This window comes from Toxotes jaculatrix, chromosome 4 (assembly GCF_017976425.1).
Source record: "Toxotes jaculatrix isolate fToxJac2 chromosome 4, fToxJac2.pri, whole genome shotgun sequence".
Lineage (NCBI taxonomy): Eukaryota > Metazoa > Chordata > Actinopteri > Toxotidae > Toxotes > Toxotes jaculatrix.
The window spans coordinates 2,024,336-2,037,618 of NC_054397.1; the positions used below are offsets into that span (position 1 = coordinate 2,024,336).

At 43.8% G+C, this 13,283-nt stretch overlaps 1 protein-coding gene across 1 annotated transcript in view; it reads right to left on the minus strand.

Moving 5' to 3' along the window:
- Positions 1–1,836: 1,836 nt before the first annotated feature.
- The window catches only part of lcor (ligand dependent nuclear receptor corepressor), a 67,332-nt gene continuing 55,885 nt past the window's right edge, over positions 1,837–13,283 (minus strand). Inside the window, exons 5-7 of the mRNA XM_041036444.1 lie at positions 12,690–13,175; positions 8,527–8,617; positions 1,837–3,959 (exon numbers count right to left, since the gene is read on the minus strand). Of these exons, the coding sequence (XP_040892378.1) occupies positions 2,810–3,959; positions 8,527–8,617; positions 12,690–13,175 (1,727 nt within the window). The 3' untranslated portion in view covers positions 1,837–2,809. The remainder of the gene's footprint in view (positions 3,960–8,526; positions 8,618–12,689; positions 13,176–13,283) is intronic.

A 13,283-nucleotide genomic window follows, 5' to 3' on the forward strand; every position in this document is an offset into this window, starting at 1 on the left:
CGCATTTCATGCATGATGACCCCCGGCAATATTGTTGTTCCAGGGGGGTTTTTTCTAGAGCTTTTCCCATTGGCCACGCATACCTGCCAATCAAGCCAAGGGAGCTACAAAGCTTAAGGTGGATAACCAATAACCGCAGAGGGGAAAATTAAGATTGCATGCAACAGGTAGTAAATTTGTCTAATCCTCGATGATTTGAGCATCTCTGGCTCAGGATTAATCGAGCTGAAGTCGTCTCAACATAATATATTCAATTAGCCTGACCCCAAAATCAGCCAGAAGAGTGGTGCATGCCATTTTTTAAGAGAATAATCAAAAAAAAAACAAAAACAAATCAAATAAATAAAACATACCATACATTTCAAAAGGAGTGAATCGTCATCATTTCATCTGAACAGAGAGGTACAATTCTCATGTTAAAAATCTCACAGACTGGGTGAGCACCAGGCAGTGTTAGGAGCGAAGAGCAACGTTTACCACAGAGCAAAAACAACATGACAACCAAAAAGCTTTTGTCATCTCCTTCTGTATTTTCCTGGTGGAAAACACCAGAAGAGCATTTTTTTTTTCTTTCCACCTGTGTCCTCTGAGGGACATTCTTTCCCCGTCTGGCAAAACGTGATGATAGTTTTTCTATCCCTGGTGCTTCAGCAACGAGGGGAGGGAAACCAACAAGACGACACTACACAAAACTGAACTTGTTCAAGCTGTTGACCTTTTTTTCTTTCTTTCTTTTTCTTTTTTTCTTTTTTTTGTTTTAAATTTGTGGAGGTAATTGAGAGGAAAAAAAAAACAGAGTAGTTTGGGTCCAAGCTGCAGCTTTCTGAAAGTCTTCACACACTAAAGCTTTTTTCTCCCATCTCTCTGCCCTCCTCATTGCTTCCTGCTCCGTGTCCCTCAGAGAAGAGCTACACTACATGCATAACCTCAAACAGATTTCTTTCTCTCTTGTTTTTTCTCTTATTTTTTTTGAAAAGTGCTATTTTAGAAGTTTAGCGTCATGAGTTCCATCCCTAAACCCAACGTCAGTGTTTTCTGTTCTTTTTCACGATTCGTCCACAGGTATATGGCGCTGCCATATTTGCTCACATGGCCCCTTCCTGCAGACAGAGCATCAGCTAGAGGCGTGTGTTGTCCTCCTGTCTGTCTACTATAGGTCCAAGAGGAAATTACCATATTTGAAACCCACATCATCTGTCTCAGTTACCCTGAGTTAAAATGAGGAGAAAAGAAATCACCCAGAATCATGGATTGGCTTTTACATAATCAGTTCTTATAACTTATAATATATTAAAATCTGCCTTTCCCTCGCCTCTATCATCTACCCCTCCCCACTGCATATCACCCACCCACCACCCTAAGCGAACACCTATAAATGCACATTGTTGTAGTAAACTGCCTCTAAAACGGCCTTTGACATTTGAGGGAGAAGAATTTCTTTTAAAACTCATCAACTAAGCTGCTTCTGCTTAGTTTGATTAGAAAAGGAGGAAAAAAAAATCATCAGAAATGTATTGTTGTTAGCAAAGACCAACTAAAACTCATTAGCTTAGGCTAGCTAAAGCCTTGTATAGGAGCTAGATAATCAACTGGATAGCAGCAGAGTTTCACATTCTGATCCTAAAAGGCCTTCATCAGGCAAAGATCTCCATGAGGGGATGAGCTCACTTCGGTTACCATTTAGAGGGCAACCTGAAGGCGTCCCTGGCATTCCAGGATCAGCAGTGAGACACTGATGGAGGTCCATGAGGTAGCATTCCGCCTTAAAAACAGCTGATCCATTATCAGATTACCCCTCAACTTGTCCATTGGCAAAAAAGAGGGTCAAGAGCCTCCTGGATCTGGTTATGGATCAGCGTATGCAGGCGATGTGCACCCCTGACCCACTGCGAGGTTGCGACTGGGCTTCAGAGACAGACCATAATAAGTGCATGATGCAAGGGCAACAATGCCGAGGTAACCTGGTCTGTAAGCGCCAGACCCAAAGTGTAGTGCAAAAGAAAGCAAAACAAATCAAACAAAAAAGGTAGAAGAAAAGAAGTTAATTGTAGAAGTCAGTAGTGTCCACGAAACTCACAAACATGCATCCCTGAATGACTTTTGTGTGTCTTTTCTCGTTCAAAAAGGACGGGTTAATGTTGCTTTCATCCGCACAGAGATTAGCAGAATATCTTAAGGAGGAAAGAAAAGGTTTGCAGTTAAAGCGTCATGGCTACCTGGCAATAAGAGAATGGGTTTTGATTCAGAACCCTGGTGAGGAATATCAATGGTATGATTAAACCTTTCAGTTGGCTTCAAATGTAATAGACAGTTCACTTACCAATTTTCAGCTAGCGATCCTTGAGAGAGGGGAGCGGTAAAGGGATTAATTTGTGAGTTTTTTTAGGGAGTCAATTTTCAGCCTTCCCCTCATTTTCTCCCCAAATTGGAATTGTCCAAAGCCCAAACTGCATTTATAAGCAGCAATGGTTCAGTGTGTCAGGTTCAGAAAGAGGGCGATTGGGTTTTTGGGCTCGGGATTATCAGCATGCGTAAGTAAATTTCATCAATTGTCGTTTATCTAATGTCTTTAGCAGCATTTGTTAAGCCCCTGGATATAAAAGCTGAACAAATGCTTGTACAGCGTCGCTCAAGTGACGCTTGTTAAAAACCATCCGATTAGTTGTTTCTCTCCAGTTTAAGAATCCTCCTCATATTATCCCTGCGTTTGTGCTCACCCAGATACTGCAAAGTAAATTGGCACAAATAAAGCCCCATCCGTTTTCTAATTACTTAAGTCATTTGACTGAGGTTTACATGTGTAAGTCGTTTAGTCGATTGGTTTGAAATTGTCTTCAATCTCTTCTTTTACAATGTCCTTCAGCTCTGCTGCTGCCAGCGGCGGGCCGTCATCTCGTGGGGTTGAGGTGGGCGTGTTCTCCGACTCGGTGGGAAAATCCTGGCCTCCTGCTTCCATCTTCATCATCAGCTTGAGCTTCTTCTTTGGGGGGTTCTTCAGGGTTCCCATGCGCTCCTTGACCTTGTACTCCAGGGTGCTGTGTGGGATGCCGTACATGTTCTGAGCCTTGGACACACTCATCTTACCGCTCATCACTACTGCTATGGCCTCCTCCAGGATCTCGGTGTTGTACTGGCGATAACGGCCCCTCTTCTTCCTCGGCTGCTTGGAGTTTGGGTCTCCTTCCACGTCGGAGGTGGAGTACGCTGGCCCAGAAATGGAGTGCTCCAAGTCAGAGCTCCAGTAGTCAGTTGCCCCATCCAGCAGGCTTCCAAGGCTTCCTCCGCGGCGGTTCTGCTTAGGCAGGATGGCTCTCAGCTTCCGGCTCAGGGTGTTCTCCCCATGGCCACCAACCCCAACCCCCATGGTGCCATAGCCGTACAGCTCAGAGGCATGGGAGTCCCAGGAGAGATCCATGCCTCGAACTTGGGGGATCTTTAGGTCGACAGGAGGTGAGTGGCCCTGGTCTCTCTTGCCCTCATTGTGGTGGTGTTGGGACTTGGAGACCTGATTGTGGTGGTGATGGTGGAGGGAACTCTTGATGGAGAAGGCTCCGTGGTGGTTGTGGTGGTGATTCTCCAGGAATGTAGGCAGGTCTTTGAGGTCGCTGAGGGCCCCGCTCAGAGCTCCACTGGCCTGTTTTAGCTTCATCAGGCTGTCAAGGTGGGCCTTGCTTCCCCAGAAAGAGGAAGCGCCTTTCTGGCCAAGCAAGGAAAGGGACTGCCCATGACTGAGCAAGCCAGCTGACTCTAGATTAGCCAATGAGAGAGCAGCGGGCTGGCTCAGGAGGCGGTGCTTCTGGCTGAGGAGCTCTTCCTTGATTCGCAGCGAGCGGGCCAGTGGGGGCTTGAAGGAGTTGGAGCTGACGTAGTTCTCCCTCAGTCTGTCCTGCAAGCTTCTCTGCAGCAGGCCATCCTCCTCATCCACCTCTGGCAGGGCATGTTCCACTCTGAGGGAACGGCTGGACGGAGAAAAAAATACAAAACAGAGGACGAATTAAGATCAGTGACATATTACTGATTCGAGATGCCAGGGTTTGATACATTCTGCATACCGTGATTTGATAGTCTGTATGTGTTCATTTATTTATTAATATCATTTGACCTTTCAACCATCTTGCATATGGCAGGAAAAGGGATCTTTGCCAAATCATTATTTAGAGTGTCACTTCACTCAAATCACAAACAACATAACAAAACCACAAATGAATTACATTTCAGAAATTCAAAAGCACGGTCTTTTGCCAGAAAGAATATTTTGAGATAAACCACAGACCTCACTGTCAACAGCTTTCATTGTCCATTCATTACTGTTTTTTGATCCTCAATGAAATCTTTTAAAAGAATAAGGTCTGTGGATTGTCCAGAGAAACTGAGGCACTGGGAATGGTGGTTAGAATGAGGAATGAGGAAAATCCAGTATTTAATAACAAGTAAAGCTATAAATGCCCACACAGACCTGCCAAGAAAAAAAAAAACAAACATAAATCAAACCCAAGAAATATCTTGGGCATCACTGTCTCTTTTTATGCAAGCAGAGCATTAGTGTGCTCAAAGTTGGGCCATTCTGCTTTTTGCTTTTGGACCTTTTTGCACTTTCTCTTTATGCACAGCTCTTGTTGTAGTTTCCTGTCTTTTTTTCTGTCTTTCGCCATGTGCTTTCTGAGTACGTGTTTGTTATTACATGCGACCTGTAGCTCCTCTATTTCGTAAACCATGTCAACTTTCTGTTTTTTCAGTGCATCGTCACAAGACTGTTATAGTATTGCTATGATTCTGAGATGTTGGGGCAAGAAAGACACAACGACAGTAAGTATAGAGTTAAAGGGAGAGGCTTGTAAAGAAGGACACAACATGAGAAGCACTGATCATGGTTTTAAATCCACCTATACCAGCTGTTTAGGCCAGACCACACAAGGATTATTGTCAAAAGATAACATACTCTGACCTACACTGAATTTAAGGTGACTATTCATGGAAACATTTCATTATACAACAAATTCAACTTTCTACGATGAAAAAGAAAGAAATTGTACATTCCTGTTGCTAGGCAATAGTAATGTGTGACATGTGACTGTTGAGCTCTACTTGCAGTTTGTTCCTTAGCACGTCAAAACATGTTAAGAGTTAATTAGAATGTTTAAAAAGCTAGCTGTTAAACTGTTCACCCAGTAGTTCCCGACGTGTGGGTCAGGACGAGATAACGAGATAGGAAAGAAGAAGAAGAAGAAAAAAAAACAACCACTGCACAAAATTTTAACAAAGGGCTGTGAGAAAACATTGCTTCACTTTAAAAGCTCACAAGCCAAAAAATCTGGGAAGCCTGTATTAACCTGTCCCATGGTATGCATTTCCTATGACTTGTTCTTCTTGAACTGGCCCATGTCGGATGAATGAAGGTGTGTCAAACTGAAATTAGAAGACGTAGCATGTCTTCCTGCTAACAAGCATTGGTCTGCAAACATCTTGCATTTCAGTGTCAGAAATTTCTGAAAACCGTCTCTGCTGCTGAAACATACACTTACATGCAAAGTGCTTCCACTTGAACTGCTGCAGCCAGTAATCCCACTGCTATGTAACTATAGCAACAGTGGAAAGGCTCTTTAAAAAAAAAACGTTCCCTTAGGTTCATAATAACAGGAAATAGTTTGTCAAGTCAGCGGAAGAAACTTGAGGGAAACACTGCATCTCCCCTTTGGAGACATATTCTGGTGAGCTACAGTGCAACTGACTATGCAGTGTGGGTAGTCCTCAGCAGGAGCTTTAAGACAGATTATCACAGTGGGCGGTCTCACGCTCGCTGAAAACAATACAGGGTTAACGAGAGGCTTCGGCGTCTACACTGTGATGGAGCGTTCGGTTACTGTAAGAATAAAGCCATCAGGGAAGGCTGTGCCAGACAGTAATGGCGGATCTGTGGATTCAGTGTGAGCATACATTTGTGAAAATGAAAATCAAAGAAATACACATAACTGAGGGGGGATCCCCAATGAGATGGATTCAGCGTCTGGGCCTGTGATCTGCGTTCCCTAACAGCACGAGTGCTCTGAGGCTAAAATGGCTTTTAAAGGATGGTAGTTAAGTAAAATTCTCTGACACTGCATTTAGACCGTCCTGGGACATCAAAACTAATCTTTTTCTAAGCTTAAAAACCCAATAAAAGATCTTACATACTGAAAAAGGCAACTGAAGTTTTTTTTCCTGACATTTTCATGCAAACATGGTCAGAAAAGAAACTTAAATTAAACGGCGTATTAAACACGTAATGCACACACTAACCTGCGTGTGCTTTGGGCATTGTTTGACCGTCAAAGATGAGTTGGTGTTATTGGGGGTGGAACTACAGGCCCCACCACCTCCTGTGGTAAATATTACATGACCTGATCATTAGAGACTCACAGTGAGGCTCTGGGCTTTAGGTCCTTTGGGACCTTAGGAACCTCAGGCGAGAGACTGGATCCTTTCCTGAGGGGTTTAAGGTGCTGGTTTCTTTGCTAAGCGTCTGTGGAGACTGAAATATTGTGAAAAATGTGTTAAAGTAAAAAAACAACAAGCCAAAAACAGCGGCTAAAACAACAAAAAGCTGTTGCTCCATCGATGACTCCTGTTTGTTTAAGTTCACGACTGGTGTGGTCAGCACTTTGCTTGGTAGCAGCAGCATTAGCTCTCACCAGGAAGAACCACTTCTGCCGATCCTTTGAGATGCTTGTTAACTGTAATGTCAATGCAACACTTCTCACATCTCAGCTCTGAAAGTAATCGGAGGTGTATTCACTGCTGGTTCAAAGAGACGCTGCCCACACAGTGGGCGCAAGTTTTCTATGCCCACGAGCTCCAGCTCCGCTGCAGCCGCGCTGCACTCCGGCGTTTGGGGCTGCTCTGCGGATCGAACCTCTCCTAATCCATCTTTGACCCACAGATCAAAAGTATTTCTGGAAATGGCAGCCTCGATTAGCGTTTATTGTTTATTCCCTCTTGATGCAAGAACCGAGTTCTGATTCAAACATGTCTTCAAGGCAAAGTACACATTCATCAATATATGATCAGGCTGCAACGCACAGGATTCTCAATAAAGGCACTGACACAGAGACAAAAGGAGAAAAGCAGTCAAAGCCTCCGTCATGTGTTTGACATGCACTGCTGCTGGGGGGGGGGGGTGCGAAGACAGGGTCTGAGTTATAAATACTGTACACGAGTATGTACAACCTTGCCATGAGATTGATCGTAGCTTAGGTATCGATCAGCTGAGCGAAACCAATATGAAAGGTGGGAGGCGTTGGCAAGACTCACTCAAGGACGGTCGGAGAGGTGGGGGAGGGTGGGGGTGGGGGGTAATCGATGTACGTGCCCCCAAAATGCAGAAAGACAGACTGAGGGCATGTTCCTTCCAAGACCTGCAGACCCTCAGTTTACTGCTCCCACAGAGTCGATTGTCTTTAAGTGAACGCGCTCAACTACCAACAGATTGTTTCCAGCCTTTCTGTGACTTTATCTTAAACTTTAACTAAGAACATATTATTAACAACATATTATTAGACTGATAGAAAGATGTGCAATAGATTTAAAATGTTGATACACACATAAAGAAGGTCAAAGTTCAGTAACATGAGCTGCGTGGCCAAAAACATGAATATCTGCAACAGCTTTTGTGTCTTTGCTGGACACAGCTACACTTTATGAACTGATCCCTGTTTGGAGAAACATATTGCATTATTCAGTGAGGTATGAGCAGAGGTGAACAGAGCATTTACTAATGTAGAGCATTGTCCTTGTGTTCGGTGGTTTAACTCGCTCCCTGTGGTGCCGCCACACAGCAGTATTTTGCTCATCCTTACTTCATGCATCTTTTATGAAACTGCTCAAGGATCCTACTGCCGCTTTTCCGTGCTTTCTCCCATTTGCCACATTTGATTTTCCCGAGGTTGTGCTGTAATTTGCTGATGGTGATGCATTCAGGTGCAGAGTTCAAAGACTGTAACACAGTTTCTGTTGATTTGCCTTCCTTCTATTTTTGAGAAACGGCATCTAAGGCGTCATTGGTGCCGTTTACTATCAGGTAATACTTAACAACAAGGCTGAATGGGTTTAGAGGTCTGATGTGGTGAAGCTTTACAGCGTTTCACGGGAGAAAAGCACAGAAATGTTGGGGAAAAATTATTTTGATGCCAAAATCTGCTTTTTCATCTTCTTATTTCTGCAACCCCGGCCAGTTTTGCCTGAATAGTATCTACATCAACATGCAAAACATATTCACCAAACAACATCAATTACTACAGATGATAATCCTCCTGCAATGGTCGTCATCTCATCAGTGTTTGGTGGTGATAAACGAGAAGCCTGACCGCGGTTTGGTATCTGGACACCGATCTGAATCGGAATCAGCGTGTGACACCATCACTTCAGGCCAAAGCTCCACGCAGCATTCAGAGTGAACTGCAGTGACCGCTTCAACCTCTGCCGTGTTGTTTTAGGCACATGACTGTGCCGCTCTGCTAACAGTGGTTAATTTGACTAATCCTGTTGTCTTACCCTTTGACCTCAGGCACAGGGGAGAAGCCGGAGAAGGTTTTGAGGCTGTCTGCGCTGTGGTTCTTCTTGGTGGAGAGGTCCAGGACGCCATCTGGAGACAATCACACAGAGGAAAAAGAGTTCATTCGGATTCAAAGCATTACATGGCCTTGAAGAGTCAGAATCCTGTGCATTTCAGAGGGAGGTAAGTGCTTTTAATTTGTCTTTGTGAACTGTATGAAAGATGAATAACCAAATTTATAAAGGATCCGTATTAACCCAGTTTTAAACCCTGTTCCTGCTGCTGTCTACGGCAAAACAAAACAAAGACCTGACACTTTGAAAAACACATAAAAACCAGTTCACAAACATCAAATCCTGTACAAAAATACACTTTACCAGCAGTAAACGAGTGCAGCTCTATAGTTGTATGTGTTATAGTCCTAAAGTCAACCTGTTCGTTGGCTTTGACATAATTATCTCCAGAGGTTTGTTTCTTTGAAATATTTCCCTTGCGGAGCAGTTGTCAGGGAATGTTTTCCATATTTACATGACTTTATAAATGAATGAATCATAAATGAAGTTTTAATTCCTCTGTTTCTCAGTGGTAAGGTTAGAGTTACAGATTGCAGATCAGTGCTCAGTTTTTCTTTAAGAATTTTGATGCAGTAATGAATACAGACCATTTTCAGACACAGGTGCCTTCAGTGGCAGAGTTTTGTGGATCAGTTGTCGTGTTGTGTGTTATTTTCAGATCTTATTTGTTCTACACAACCTGTTTACCTTTATCTTATTCATCTAACAGCATTGTTTTCTCCTCTTCAGTCCAGTTAGGCTCCTGATTTTCAGCAGCTGTTTTATGTCTGACTCTACAACAGTAATAATGTGTTGGATCGCAATCAAGATTTGATTAACCTGAGCAGGAACAGAGTCGCCATGGCAACCATATCATATTCCCGTGTGAATGTGAGAAATCGCTCAGTTTTAAACTCAGTTCACCATGTTGACGACTATTCTGTATATTTATCTTGTGTGATCATCGAAGTGGCGATGTTTATTGATGAAAACGTCACCATCTAATACATGTTGACAGCTTCTGCAGCTGCTAATATATGTGTGTGTGTGTGTGTGACAACGACTTCTGTTTTTTTGTGGTTGGATGACAAAAAAAAAAAAAAAAGAAGACTCGAGATACGTGTGTGTATCTGTGTGTCACCTTAGCGATGAAGTCCTGGAAATATGCTGTGTGGGAAATCTCACTTTGTATGCCAATGGGAAAACAGCGCACCAAACACACACACACACGCACATGATTTAACCAGGAAGTCCCTTGAGATTAAAATGTCTTTTTTGAGGGAGACCTGGCTTTTTAAAATCAGAGATTTAAGCAAAACCATAAAGCTGTAGAGTGTCCTGGAGGTTTTTCCACTGGCATCTGGATACCTGGTAGAGCAGCCATCTAATGGAGCTGAGGTCTGTGAGCAACAGGAGGTTGCACAGATATGAAGGGAGTTTGCCCCGTATGGATTTATAAATAAAGGTATACCAGTGGTACGGTGTCCTTAGGGTTAATGAAGGCCAGAAAACCAGATGATAAAGTACACAGCAGCGATGTGTCCAGGGACAATGAGCTGGATAGAACATGCAGAGAACGAACAGAGGAGGCAGCATGCATGTAAGTAATGTTCTCAAGGTCTAGGACACTTAAAAGATTAAAGCAGGCTTTGTTTCAATAATAAAAATCCACGCATAATGTTCGGTTTCTTCACCAGACTTTCAGCGTGCTCTATGAAAGAGAGCCAGCCACCTGAATACCCACGTACTTGTTGGATGACACATCTTGGGCTGTTATCTTTCAGAAAGCTGCAAATGATTCCAGGTTTTTAGGACGAGCACAAACACTGAAATATGTTTTACAGGCAAAACGCTGGTGTTGGCCAAAATTAAGGAAAATAACAGATTTTTCTTGCAGTTAATAAGCCTTACAGGTCAAATGTCATCTTTAAAAAAACTGAAAACCTATAATGAAAAAAGCTACTGTGAACACTGAAACACAGATAAATCCTCGAACACTCTCTGACTCTTTCTGTTCCCCTCTAACCAACACAACCTTTTATGGGCACAGGACTCGTCAGTGCCTCGCTAATCTTCAGACGCTTTTCATTGTTTAATTGGAAAAAAAAAAAGAAAACGTTAGGTGGAATTAAAATTAAAAAAACAGTCACCGTGCAGCTGAGAGGACGCAGAAATGATGAATCCGTGAATGGCAGCATGTGCATGCATACAGAATCCACATGCTGAGAGTTTAGAAGCAGGAATCGCGGACTGTGTGTGTTCTCACTGAATTTTGGCTTTGAAATGAATTTTAATTAAAAAGCACCGGAGTCACAAAAGGTCCAGTGATAACAGCCATGATTAACTATACATAACGAGTTACCCTAATGAGGTCCCTCTCTGAGCTAATGAACATGTTAATTAGCATCTGCATCTACATCAGTGTGTTTGCTTTCACATAACACCCTGGTGGCAGTAATGAGACCTCCCAACGTTACAGTATTTAAAAAGTTTTAGGAGAAAAACAAAGTGTTTCCTGATCAACAGGCCGATTTATGCAGTAAGGTGTTACCCCCCCCGGTCATGAACTGCGATTCACACAGTGTGATGGATCGGTCGTGGTTACTGCTGTCGGATTACTGAGCTCACCGGAGCCAGTGCAGACACACAGGCACCAAAATCACCAGTCAATCATGTTCTCAACCTCTGGACTGAAGCATATCACTGTTTCTAAAATAGCAAAGTAGTGAAATGACTCCAGCTTAACGAGAGGAAAATGGAAATGGAACCAAGTATCGCCATTTCTTAACGTGTGACGCGTGAGCATGCGCTGGATGTAAATACCTAAATCTATTCTGTTTCCTGTTGATGTAATTTATAAATTGTGTGAGTGGACCGTCAGACTGTAAGCAGGGCAGTTGTGCTGTAGTAGCAAACAGTTGCCTCTGTACGCACTCAGTGAAGAGCGATCAGCATCAGGATTGCAGCGAAGTCGTGTTTAGAGACGTGTTTGCTCAGATAGCTGCTGCTGCTGCTGCTGGAAGCCGGGCTGATGAGAGCGCTGAGACTCAACCACACAGTAAATGTGCCACGAAACCAAAACTATGAGATAAAAGAAGCCAGAAAGCCAAAAATTAGATGTTGTAATTTGATTCATTGATAGTGTAAACACACAGATTTGTGGAGCATTAAAAATGTAATTTTTCCTGAAATGACATCTACTGTGTAATTTAGACGAGTGTGTGTATATGATCCAGCTTTGAGGATAATCTGCGTCAGAATTCATCTAAAAGGTGTTTTGTGTTTCTGTGTGTGTGTGTGTGTGAGAGAGAGAGATATAACGTGTGAGCATGCGGTGGATGTAAATACCTAAATCTTTTTTGTAAAAATTAAGGAGGCTTACTGTAAGCAGATTCCAAAAAGCTGGTATTACAGTGGGCGACCGGTCACATTGTGGTGGAGGGTTGAAACAGCGCGCTGTCGCTTCAACCCTGCAGCTTGCTCGGTGATGAAAACCCCGACCCCCTGCTGGTTTAGTTTGATTAAACGGAGATTGAGTCCTGGGCTACATTTCAGAGCTCAGTGTCGTGCTGCAAGGGCTCAATCCAAAAGATGATGGCTTTTCAGTGATCTGTTCATGAGCCAAATCAGTACGTGTTGAATTGGAGTCTCTGGGTGTCGAAAATGAATCTGGTCCGTCTGTTAACAGTGTCAAGGTGATGAAACGTAACGATCCTCTGAGTTTTATCACCTAATGTTTAACTCTAACTCCGAACGTTTGCTGTCAGTCAGAGAAATAAGATTGTGAACCAAGAATCAATAGAAGAAAAAGCAGGGTAATCACAGTTAGCGCACATTTCCTCACAAAAAACCCCCACAAAAACAAAACAAAGATATATATATGTTAATGCACCTTCTTAGCAGCTGGATCTCAGTATTTCAGAATGTACAAATGCTTTAGTTAAGTCTTTGCCAGGGCTGCCTTATCTGATGCCATAAGGTTATTGATTTATTTTCAGGTTAAGACATTATTTTATCATCAAGGTCAGAATTTTATGTGAGACTCGGGGTGGCCATTATTTTAGGTTAGGAGTCCAGCATGAATGAATGAAAGTTGCTGTTGCTCTCACCCTGCTGGCTGGGCTCTGTGTCCACCTGGCTCCTTTTCACGGTGAGGTCCAGCGGGCCGTCCTGGTCGGCCATGAGAAGCTTGCTGAGGACGGGATTCTGTGCAGAGGCAGCAGCCGTATCTCCTCCTCCTCCGTTGTTACCGGCTCCCGTGCCGTTGCTGCTCTGGGTGCAGGTGGATGCTGAGGCGGCAGCAGCGGCGGCGTTAGAGGTGATGGGGCTGAGGCCTGGCCCCGGGGTTGGGGATGGGGAGGAGGAGGCAGACGATGGAGGGGAGTTCAGCGCGGGCGGGGGCCTGGGTGGGGAGCAGGGGGCCGGGGCCAGAGACGCCGCTCTCGGCAGGCTTTGGTCCTTCATGGTGCCGTTGGGCAGGGGCAGGTCGTCCTGAGTAGTTTTTGAGGTATATTCGGCAGCGAACTGGCGGATCATTCGCTGCATGATCTCACGAGCCACTAGAGGAATGTGAGGGTCTGAGAAACTTGGGAGTTCTGGAGAGAAACAACACAGAAGAGCAAACATGTCAGCGTGCCATCCTCCAGGAATTTATTCAGTCAATGCCATGTTCAACAGCTTATTTATCGCATTTCATCCTGAAA